Source organism: Aquarana catesbeiana, linkage group LG02, assembly GCF_042186555.1.
Source record: "Aquarana catesbeiana isolate 2022-GZ linkage group LG02, ASM4218655v1, whole genome shotgun sequence".
NCBI classification, from domain to species: domain Eukaryota; kingdom Metazoa; phylum Chordata; class Amphibia; order Anura; family Ranidae; genus Aquarana; species Aquarana catesbeiana.
In genome coordinates this window covers 466082159-466094476 of record NC_133325.1, presented here as the reverse complement: position 1 = coordinate 466094476, position 12318 = coordinate 466082159, and the positions used below count along the sequence as shown (strand labels likewise).

General features: G+C 44.7%; 1 protein-coding gene across 3 annotated transcripts in view; it reads right to left on the bottom strand.

Moving 5' to 3' along the window:
• The window catches only part of LOC141128408 (uncharacterized), an 88765-nt gene that overhangs the window by 53278 nt on the left and 23169 nt on the right, over positions 1-12318 (bottom strand). For 2 of the 3 annotated variants that reach the window (XM_073615690.1, XM_073615689.1), the window contains exon 2: positions 6255-6795. In XM_073615690.1, coding sequence (XP_073471791.1) covers positions 6255-6786 — 532 coding nt within the window. In that variant the 5' untranslated portion in view covers positions 6787-6795. The remainder of the gene's footprint in view (positions 1-6254; positions 6796-12318) is intronic. The other variant, XR_012241688.1, reaches the window with a different exon arrangement.

The following is a 12318-nucleotide window of genomic DNA, read 5'->3' as shown; positions in this document are numbered from 1 at the left end:
CTTGTCCCATTGCTGAAGGAAAAGGGGGCAGAAATTGCTTCATTGGCCCGAACTGCTGCTTAGGGATGGGAATAGATTGCCTCTATCCATTGACAAGGTGTCTCAACGTGCATTTCATAAACAGCCAGTTGACCCGGTCAAAGGCTTTCTCTGCGTCAGCTGAAATCAGCAACATTGGAGTTTTCCTGGACCGGGCCAAGTGAATAAGATTCCGGGCCCTAACCGTGTCATCTCTGGCCTTCCTAGTCGGCACAAAACCTACCTGGTCATAATGGACTAATTTGGGGACAAAGGAAATCAGGTGGTTGGCTAGTATCTTGGTGAATATCTTGAGGTCTGTATTCAATAAAGATATTGGGCGGTAGTTCGCACAGTCTGTCGCATCTCTACCCTCTTTAGGGATTAGAACTGAGCAAATAAGGAGTCCCTAGGGAGCGGAGTCCCATCCAGGAGTGCATTGTAAGCCTGCAAAAATCAAGGCACCAGGTGCGAAGCGTACATCTTATAATAAAGTAGAGGGAAACCGTTGGGTCCCGGTGTTTTACGCGTTTCCATACCTTGGATGGCAGTGAGAACTTCTTGTTCTGTAATATGGCCTTCCATTTCTTCCCTCTCCTGAGGTGTCAACGTGGGAACACCCAAGGAGAGTAGATAATTGTCTATCAGTGTGATGTGAGCCGGCGAGATAGACTCTGCACCCACGGGGGCCAAATTATAAAGTTTCTCATAATAGCTGCGAAAGCAATTGGCAATCTACTGAGATTTATAGATTATTTGACCCGAAGGGGACGTCAAGAAGGGGATATAGGAACGAGCTGTGGTCTCGCGTAATGCACGGGCTAGGGGTCTGCCCGGTTTACTGCCAAGTTCATAGAATAGCCTCCGAGTGTACATGAGTTTGGTTTTTGCTTTAGCTAATAAGAGAGAATTAAGAGAATCATGTAAGTTTTGTAAATCTACGGCCACGTCGCGAGCTAGAGACAATTTATGTTGCTTTTCTAGGGCTCCAGTGCGCTCCAGGAGAGAATCCACCTCTCGTTGTCTGTCTTTCTTAACTTTAGCTCCCAATTTAATAAGAACTCCCCTGACTACACATTTGTGAGCCTCCCATAGCAAGCAAGGAGAGGACACCGAAGCCGCATTGGCTGTAAAGTAGGCTTTAATCTCTTCTTCCACTATTTTTGCATATTGAGGCTGCTGGATCAAACTCTCGTTTAACCTCCAAGACCCAGGTTGATGAGACCTGCCCCCCCCCCCCAACATAAGTGTCAGTAACATTGGTGCATGGTCTGAAAGGGATCTCACCCCTATATTACTCAAAGTCACTAAGGGAAGGGCCAATTGGTGTACTAGAAAATGATCCAGTCTCGAGTAAGAGTTGTGAGGGGGTGAAAAAAAGGTGTAGTCCTGAGTGTTGCTGTGTGCAATCCTCCAAGCATCCACCAGGTGCACGGCCGTCAAAGCTTTCTTAATCCGGCGCAGGGCCACAAACGACAGATGAGAGGACCCCATGGAGGTGTCCAACAGAGGATACAAAGCCACGTTTAGGTCTCCCCCCAGAATTAACTGCCCCTCTGCGAAGTCAGACAATTTCTCTAAGCAGCTCTCTATAAACCCCACTTGGCCTATGTTGGGGGCATAGATATAGACTAGGGTTACAACCTGCCCATAAATGGAGCCTTTCACAAAAATGTATCGTCCCATATTGTCTCTGCAGACATCTGACACCGAAAAAGCCACAGTTTTAGAGATGAGAACACTAACCCCACGAGATTTAGAGTCTGGGGAACAGCTGTGGTAAACGAAAGGGTACCTGGAGTTCCCGAGTTTAGGGAGTTTCGAAGCCCTAAAATGTGTCTCCTGTAGATAGGCTAAGTGGGCATGATTTCTTCAAATCTCACTGAGCACCTGCGACCTCTTCTCCGGAATATTCAACCCATGGGCATTCAGGGAGCGCAAACTCACCTCTGGCATGTTGCTGAATGAAGTATCCCCTGTAAAACAAAACAAACAAAAAAAATCTTTTTGGCGGGGGGGGGGGGGATGAGGACAAGGAACAGAAGAGGGGGGGGAGAGATAGAAAGACTGAGGAAAAAAAAGAGAGAGAGCAAGAGAGAGAGGGAGAGAGAGAAAGAGATAGAGTGTGAATCAGACCACCTGTCGAGAGGACTCCCTCAAGAGAGGTAGCACAAACTCACAGCAATGAATGCACTTGTACCAGAAAACTCTGGTTATTTCAAAATCAATATGAGGTCTCCACCTAGAACACAGGTGGAGAACGGGCCTATGTGGGGTGAAGTGTTGACCATGGCGAGCCCTACAACACACATGGGCCATCCTGGACCATGGTAAAGTAACAATAAGTCACAAGGAACCTTAAACAGAGCAATCTGGCTTGAGCCTAGATCTAGCCATTGAACCGCTCCCTGCAAAAATAATGGTAAGGTACACAAAAGAGGCAGGAGCTCCGACCGTGCGCGAAGAAAGGTATTTACGATTGTCTAATTGGGAACAGCGCAATGACGGCCATAGCAGGTAAACATAAAGTCAAACAGATCTAAGTAGTATAACAGGAATCAGGTTGACATATAAGTATCCCAAATGAGACCCAGGTAACATGAGAACCTGATGCGACCCCTAAACAATAAAAGAAAAAAAAAACACAAACATGCCGTGCAGCCAGATGGGCTGAGGTGTAGGGGGAATACCCTTATGTGCAGTCCTGCTGGAAAAGAAATCAGATACGAACTTTAGTACTTCCCCAAGTGGCCGAACATTGAGTAAAACTTGCTTATGACTTAGACTGAACAAGTGTCTCTGTCGTTTCGGGTATCCTTGCCTGTAAAGTTGAACATAACTGGTGCGCACCAGCTGAGGCAGACTGCCATGACTGTAGAGGGCAGGACTGTCGACTAAAGCATGGAAGGCCATCGTGGAAAGTTCACCGGGCACAGAAAGGGTGTCACAGTTCCGGATCAGACGGGTGGATGTGGGCCGGTGCAGAAGCAGCAATACGGGAACGGGACCGTCTGTGCCTTTGGGTCAAAGGATTGGACATCTGAGGGGCAGGATCATCAAAAAGGACATCTAGCCAGTTGGGAACAGAGATTGGCTCAGATCCCAAAAACTAAAAAAGCTCAGGGAGTTGTCCCGGGGACCGCAGGGTGAATTGGCGATTTTCCTTCTTCACTTGCACATGGAATGGGAAGCCCCAGGTATAAGTGGCTCCAGATTCTAGTATAACAGTCAGGAGGGGTTTGACAGGGTAGCACAGGACAGATCTGGCAGGAGTTGAATAGAAGCCCCATCAAAATCAATCGGACCCCTGTGCCAAGCCTTCTGCAGGATCATTTCCTTCACTTCATAATAATGGACACGACAGAGAACATCCTTCGGACGGCCATTAGCAGGGGACATCCCCGAAGCCTCTCTGTGAGCTCTATCAAGCTCCATTTCTGCCTTCGGTGTCCTACCGAGGTAGGAATTAAAAATGGAGATAATTGTCGCAGCCAGATCCCCAGGAGCCATAGCCTCAGGTAAACTCCGGACCCTAATGTTATTCCTCCTACTCCTGTTCTTGATGTCTTCGGACCTTAGCCGGAGCTGGAGGAGTTGGGATCTGTGATGGGACACTGTGGTTTCCAATGCAGTGTTGCGGGTCTCCTGTGCAGTTTGATTAGAGTCAATAGCAGTGACCCTATTATCAGTATGGGTAACCTGAGCCAGGAGATCCTCCACCTTTCTCTTGAGGGCGGATTCAATACGTTGCGCCCAGTGATCCAGCTCCTGCCGGGTAGGGAGAGTGGCCAAGTTGTGCTGAATCTGTCTGAGGGCTTCTAATGGGATTATATCAACAGTATTGTGCCTGTCTTCAGCAGCATCAGATGGGGGAGATAGACTCAGGCATGGTGAGGGGATTGGGGAACAGCCTTTCACCTTATCTGCAGTAGCCACGGGTGGAGCGGTGAGACAGGATCGTGAAGGAGAGCCGCTCTGGATTGCACGGCTGGTAGTCGGAGGTGCCGGCACCATGTTGTCTGCGTCTGACTCCACGAGGTCCGAAGTCTCTGGAGTCCGGGAGGCGAAATAGCGAGTGATTACCGCAGATGTACGGGACCGCGGGACACTCTGGGACCTCCTCCTTCTGGGCATCTGTTGGGTGACCGTGTAGGGTGATGAGACGGCCGTTGGATTAGCCCTGTGTGTCCGGAGCTCCGAGATCAGCGTCCGGACTCCGCCATGGCCAGCCACGCCCCCGAATGGGCACTATTTAAAGCAATGGAATTTTCAATGTTGAGCGATTTGTAGCTTCAAGCAATCTGTACATAAGCCAAGTGATTTTTGCTTTGCACTTGATTCCACCCTTTTCTACAGTTCTTTGGTTACTTAATTCCCAAAACACTGCGTGGTTGATTTACTAAAACTGGAGAGTGCAAAAGCCTTCATTTTTGATAACATACGGCAGAACATGCGCTTTATAACAATTTAGCGCAATCAAGGCTGCTGATAGGGGGGTACCACCAGTCCTCCAATAGGGGGGCCCGGGCACACAGAGGGTCCCGGATTGCAGGGGGATTGGTGTGGCGGGGGTGGGGTGGAGGGCAATTTACAGAATTATGCCCTGTGTCTCTATCTCTCCCTGCAGTAGCTGAAAGTTCCCCCCTTCACCCTTCTGCCGGCTTTCAGCTGCTGCAGGGAGAGACAGACACACATATTTTGTTGTAATATTTTCAGAAGGGGGAGGTTCTGTCAGGTAGGCTGTATGGGGACCTATGATTTCTGACAGCAGCCCTGAGCACATTGTGAGTATCTTAGTGGACCCATATAGAAACAGAGCAGGGACGTGCGTGAGGTCAGTGGCTGGTGAGGCACTGGCTAGTATCAGAGCCAGATACACACAGGTTACATACGCCACAAACGTTAGAGCGAGAACAATAATTCTGGGCCGCCTATTTTTAAGTACTGAAGTTTGGCACCATTCCGCAAGTGTTCGCAATTTTAAAGCATGACATGTTGGGTATCTATTTACTTGGCGTTACACCATCTTTCATAGTGTGTGTGTGTGTGTGTGTGTGTGTGTGTATATATATATATATATATATATATATACACATAATGTTTGGGGGTTCTGAGTAATTTTCTAGCAAAAAAATGATGATTTTTACAGTATCAGAATTGGCCTGGGTGGCAAGGTGTTAATTACCATAAGTGATATACAAATAATTATTATATATTATTTTTAAGGTAATTTACTATATTTTCAAAAACTGTACTCAAGCAGGTGGCTTAACAGACAAATTACTGAAGTTTGAAGTTATAACTTCAAACCAGTAATTTCACAGTAAATTGATAAATAACAAATTATCTTATAACATATAGCATAATAATATATGATTTAGCTTGTACCTTTTCAGCTGCAGTAGATTCTCATTCTCCCCCTATTAACTGTCTGAGAAAAACATGGGATTATGGGTAAATCTTATACCCATAAACACATGTTTTTCCTTGCAGTTAAGAGGGCTGGGCTGGAAGGGAGTATTTGTCTTTTAGACACATGTCCCCTTCTATGACACTTCAGTGAGAGGCGTGCCTCCACTGCAGCATTTTTATTGGACAGCATGGGCCAATGGTACTTTACAATTGGTCCAAGACACCAAGCTGTCCATTGAGTTCAGTGCCTCTGACAAGAAGTGAGGAGAGGCACTGTGAGCTCATCCTTTCAGTCTGCTGCAAACAGAGTGTGCCAGTTTGTATTTAAACTGGCTGCTCTGTATTTAGCTTATGACACGCTGCGCAAGGAGCCCTGTATCTCCAGAACCATAGATTATAGGAGCCCCACCAGTGATGGGGTAGGACTTCAGCTAACCCCCACATTTAGGGTCTCTGTGACCCCTGGTCGCTGAGCTATGACCCTCGAAGTCGATTTTTTTTGGGGGGGGGGTTAATTTTTTTTATTTATTTTTTTTTTTTTTGCCTCACCTGCCTCCCCTGACTGCACGTCCCTGAAACAGAGTGTACATTCAGAATAAAATTTCTCATCTGTGTATTTCAAATTTTTGGTGCACTAATGTTTTGCAATTGCCAGTGTTTCCCAAACAGTAGAGATGGTTTATCACAAAAACCGACTGCCATTTAAAGACCGTGTGATCAATTCTAATATTGGTTTACCCAATCAACACCATATAACACTGCACATTTAATGGTCCCACTCTCCAAATATGATAAAAGTGATGTGATAGAAATAACATGCCTACCTGACAATGCTGTTGTGGCAGTACCATTGGGAGCTGTTTCAGTTACATTGCCCTGGGGCGTTGGTTTTGTCTGGGTAGGAAGTGATGTTGATACGACCCGTGTCACCCCAGATGTTGTTGTGCTATATGTTTGATTATTAGTGCTGGAAGAAGGTCCAGGCAGAGGCACAGTGCTAGAAGAAGATAAAGATGATGTTGCAGTGGTTTTCAAAGTTGAAGGTCCAGATACATTAACTGTACTCTGAGTAGTGGCAGCAGCTGTGGATGTAAAAATCTGTGGCAGCTTTGAAGCATTCAGTGCTGTGGTACTTGTATTGCTGAAACTTGTATTGGTTACATCCAAGTCAGTAGACAGAGTTGTTTCTGCACTATGAGTAGAAGTGCTAACTAGTGAATTCTCTGTCAAAGTCACAGAATGGTTCCAAGTTGGCATAGAGTCAGTTGGCATTGAGTTGGCATTACAAACCAGGAAGAAGCAAACAGTGATACCCACAATTGCACACATTGTTTTTGCGGCCATTATATCCAGCATATTATTACCCTTGAAAACAAAAATAAAAACACATTTTAGTGAAGATTACTTGGTTTAATGGCATATTACAAATATAGAGTAATCTATTGTACTTGTATTTTCTTTATCTATTATGGCAGTGGTGGTCAGCTTCTTGATATAAGGGGTCTCAAGTTCTGCCCCATATAATTACCAAAGGGCTATACATAATATTCAGAGAATGTAATGCTACAGAAAGGTGTCAGATGCTGCAGATTTGCAACAGGAGGTGGTCCAAGGCCTAATGCACAAGGGCATAATAAATTGTTGCTTTTACAGGCATCCAGCATATTTTGTATGCCTCTAAACACAGTTCAATGCTAGTCTATGTGCCCGTGCACGTTAGCAGTTTAGATCCATATTTGAAGAGCAGCGTTTAGAGGCATAAAAAAAATACCCCAAAGCTGCATTCAGAGAAGAGCTTATGGGCATAATTTGCACGTGACACACCTAAACATGCTTAACCAGGGGCGGACTGACCATTGAGCCACTCGGGCACTGCCCGAGGGCCCTGGGCTACTAGGGGGCCCCTTTAGGGTTGCCAGCCTCAGTAAAACCAGGGACAGTATGTATAAATCTGTGTTTTTTTTTACATCTGTCTGTGTATACTGTGTGTACATGTATGTGTATACTGTGTGATTGTATACTGTGTGTGTGTATACTGTGTGGCCCCATAATCTCTGATTGCCTGGGGGCCCCATGATCTCCTATTGCCCGGGGGCCCCATGAGTTATCAGTCCGCCCCTGTGCTTAACAGTGACTAAACACAAATTTGTGCACGTAGATTTATCCCAGTGGTTAAAATAAATGAGTATTCTGACAAATAGAATGGGTTTCCACTCGTATGCTTCTAAACTCTATATGCACATAAACATGCATAATTACACAGTAAAACAAGCACTTGATTTTTCTGCCATCTCCTGGCAGAAGGAGCCAGCATAGATAGAGGGGTTACTTCCTCACCGATTGTCAGTAGCCTCTAGAACGTAATCCAAACACAGATCAGGCTTCCGGGGCAGGGGTGATTTAGACTCTTGTCTAAATCTACCCTTAGGGCTTGTTTACACTGACTTCAAAACATGGCATTGAACACCCTTTTTTAAAGCACTCTGAATGCCGTCAAAGCTCCTGTCACTAAATAAAATAGTTATCTTACAGTACAGTTCACACATTGTGTTTGCTTTGAAAATGATACCCCATGTTGCTTTAGTGGTGCTTCAAAGCGTCTTCAAAGCCTCCATAGACGTCTATGACAAAGCTCGCTTGAAGTCCGTGTAGCTTTTGAGAGGCTTTAATTTAGCTTTAGCTTCGCTTTGTTTGGAGAGTTTTGCAGGTATGAGATATCAACACACACAGGGCATCTGCCAAGCTTTGTTAAAGCTTAAAAAAAGCATAATCAAAGCACCAACGAAGCATCGCAGAAGCATCAAAAACACGTAAAAAAAAAGCATGTTGAAGCCATAGGCACTTAAATGTGTAATTGAAGTTGAAGCAAGGGTAAATGAGACCTTAAGTCAGGACCATATTTTTTAAGCATGCTAGGTCCATGCATAAAATAGTCTTTGATCTACTGACTACCTACAGTATTCCTCTACTCCAAGATAACTCCATTGTCTTATAAAGACATTGTTTCTCCTCCATAGATAACATATGGTGAGTGAGCATTGCCACCCTAGGTCAAGTAATTCATTAGAGGCAGAATCATCAGGTGAAAACAATTTTTTCTGGTGACCATTGTTCTCTGGACAGAAAGTGAAGTCAGTTTTCAATGGATTTTCCCTTCCTTTTGGGGAAATTTACACTAATTTTACACATCTCGGACAGGAAGTAAGGGTATATCTCCTAAATTGGAGCACACAGCAAAATTCTGGAATAATCAAAATGTTATATGTCAATATTAATTGGATCCTATCTAAACTGGCCCTAGTATGTATATGTATGAACGTGAGTTAGGGACCTTATATTGTAAGGTCCTTGAGGGTAGGGACTGATGTGAATGTATAATATATATATGTAAAGCGCTGAGTAAATTGACGGCGCCATACAAGTACCTGAAATAATAATAATATAACGTGCAGGCTAAAAGATTGAATTAAATGTTTCATGTGTCATAAAGTATATAGGCATTGTAAATTTATACTAAAATTATTTTTGTTAACATCACTTTTTTTATAAACTTTGGTGGAACCCAAAAAAATAAATAGTAAAACATTAAAAAAAGACTGTAGCACCACTGAGTGCCACAAGATGCCCTCAGAGAGTTATCTAAAATGTTTAGGTCAGCACTAATATACTGTATTACCAAAAGTATTGGGACGCCTGCCTTTAAACGCCCATGACCTTTAATGGCATCCCTGTCTTAGTCCGTAGGGTTCAATATTGAGTTGGCCCACCCTTTGCAGCTATAACAGCTTCAATTCTTCTGGGAAGGCTGTCCACAAGGTTTAGAAGTGTGTCTGTAGGAATGTTTGACCATTCTTCCAGAAGAACATTTGTGAGGTCAAGCACTGATGAAAGAAGATAAGGAAAGGATATTCTTATTAGGGCTTAAGGAGGTGGGTGGTCTGGGGCGTTGATGGCGGACCTTGGCGCCCTGGATGTTTTGGGGCTGCACTTCCCTTCATGCTCATCTACACTGCAGAGTGTGGGGGTGTTGTGGCTGGTGTGGGGTCGGGGCATCTGGGGTGCCAGGGTTTACCTTCACCGGTCTGGAGTATCTCCATGTTTTTTTTTTTTTTCTCTCCCATCTTCTCTCCTTTGCTCCCATCTCTTCACCTTTTTATTAGGGACTCCTGTTGTGTGTGGGTATATGTTTATATGCCTTATGTTCTACATATTATTATAATATGGTATGCTTTTTATTACTGCCTATAGGATGTGGATAATGTCTTTTTTTTTCTTTGTTATGTAAATTTTAAAAATTTTCAATAAAAACAGAATTGAAATGAATTCATCCCAAAGGTGTTCTATCAGGTTGAGGTCAGGACTCTGTGCAGGCCAGTCAAGTTCCTCCACCCCAAACTCACTCATCCATGTCCTTATGGACCTTGCTTTGTGCACTGGGCCAAATCATTTGGTGCAGGGGGCATTATGGTGTGGGGTAGTTTTTCAGGGGTTGGACTTGTCCCCTTAGTTCCAGTGAAGGGAACTCTTAAGGTGTCAGCATACCAAGACATTTTGGACAATTTCATGCTCCCAACATTGTGGGAACAGTTTGGGGATGGTCCCTTTCTGTTCCAACATGACTGCGCACCAGTGCACAAAGTAAGGTCCATATAGACATGGATGAGCGAGTTTGGGGTGGAGGAACTTGACTGATAGAACACCTTTGGGATAAATTTGAGCAGAGACTGCAAGTCAGGCCTTCTCGTCCACATCAGTGCCTGACCTCACAAATGCACTTCTGGAAGAATGGTCAACCATTCCCATAGACAGACTCCTAAACCTTCTGGACAGCCTTTCCAGAAGAGTTGAAGCTGTTACAATTGCAAAGGGTGGGTCAACTCAATATTGAACCCTACAGACTAAGACTGGGATGCCATTAAAGTTCATGTGCGTGTAAAGGCCAGCGTTTCAATACTTTTGGCAATATATTGTAAATACTTGTGCAATTATATTCTCTCTCTCTCCTCTCTCTTCTCTCTCTCCTCCCTTTTCCTTTCTCTCTATTTCCCTCTCCCTTACCCCTCTCCCTCTCTCTTGCCTCCCCCCCCCCCCCCCCGCTATCCACTGAAGAGGGGGAATAAGGGTTTGTGTCAGGATGAGGGGGTTGGATTTGTGCTAGAAGTGGGGAGAGGATTTGTGCTGGGGGGGGGGGGGTATTTGGGGGAGAGGGATTTATGCCAGGATGAGTAGTTGTGCTGGGAGGGTGAAAGAATATATTTGTGCTGGGAAGGGGGATTTGGGGGAAAGGATTTGTGCTAGAAGTGGGAAAAGAATATATGCTGAGAGGGGGAGGATTTGTGCTAGAAGGGGTTTTTTTGCTTGTGAAGGGAGAAGAGAATTTAGCTTGAAGGAGGAATTTGGGGGGGATTTGTGGTGCTAGTAGGGGGTATTTGAGGGGGGAGGAGGATTCTTGCTGGGGGCATTTGGACAGAGGAATTGGTGGGAAGAGGATTTGTACTGTAATGGGGGTTGTGCTGGAAGGGAGGATTTGGGGGGGTGAAAGAGGATTTTTTCTGGGAGGGGAAGAGGATTTGTGTTTGGAGGTGGCTGGGGATTTGTGCTGGAATGGGAAAGGGGGAATTGTACTGGGAGGGGTGATGTGGAGGGTAGAGAAGGATTTGTGCTGAGGAAGGTGGATTTCCTGAGTTTTTCGGAGGGGAGGGAGTGGGGATTTTTGCTAAAAGGGTAAAGTGGGGGGGGGGGGATACTGCTTTGCACTTTCCTGACCCCTACAATGTGTGTTATACAACCTTGACTCCGGCACTCTTTTTGCTTTGTGCTCCTGATTCTAACTATGCATTACACACTCATGTCCCATGCATTCTGTGCATTACACACCCCTGCCCCTTATATTCTGTGCATTACACACTCCTGTCCCCTACAGTTTGTAAATTACACACTCCTGCCCCCTACATTCTGTAAATTACACACTCCTGTCCCCTACATTCTGTACATAACACTTCTGACCCCTGCATTCTGTGCATAATATTCCTGTCCCCTGCATTCTGTGCATTACGTACTCCTGGACCCCTGCATTCTGAGAATAACACTCCTGTCCCCTGCATTCTGTGCATTACTGGCCCTTGCTGTCTGCGTGTCATGTGCTTTTAAACCGACTATAGCACTCTGTGTGTTACATACTGCTGATCCTTGAACACACATGCATTACACACCCTGGACTCCTGCGCTCTGTGTTAGGTATCCTAAATCAGACAATGACTGTAGCATTCTGTGTGTTACGCAGTCCTTACACTTGCACCCAGTGCTTTGCACATCATTGACCCCTGCACTCTGCCTTACAGACTCCTACACTATATACACTTTATTGTACATTATATACTTCTCACCAAAGTGTTTATTGTCTCAACAGTTACTGGTTGCTGAGCAGTCCTTGACTATTTTAATGAAAGCTCTTCTTTAAGGTAGGCTCAGACAAAGTGTTATCTCTCAGTATATTTTCAGTTTGTGCACAATCATATGTAATAGAAGCCTTTTTTAATGACTGCTTTAGGGCTTATATGTGCCTGTGGTTGTGGCACAGCAAACAAAGCATATTTTATAGGTAAAAGGAAGCCCAAGTTTTGTTTAACCATGCCCCTTAAAGTGGATGTAAACCCGAATTTTTTTTTAATTTTTTTTTTTATGTCATAATGTAGAGTATAAGATTTCCTATCATTTGAGCCCAGTCTTGCCACAAAGAGTTAATCCAGCTCTGAGCAATCCTCTTTTATTGTTCAGTGAGATAAAACTTGACAGAGAAAACCTTTGTCAAATCCTCCCCCTTGCTGTAAGTGACAGGTGATTTACATATCTGGTGCACTAGCCTAAGAGTCGTGCATTATTTTTTAA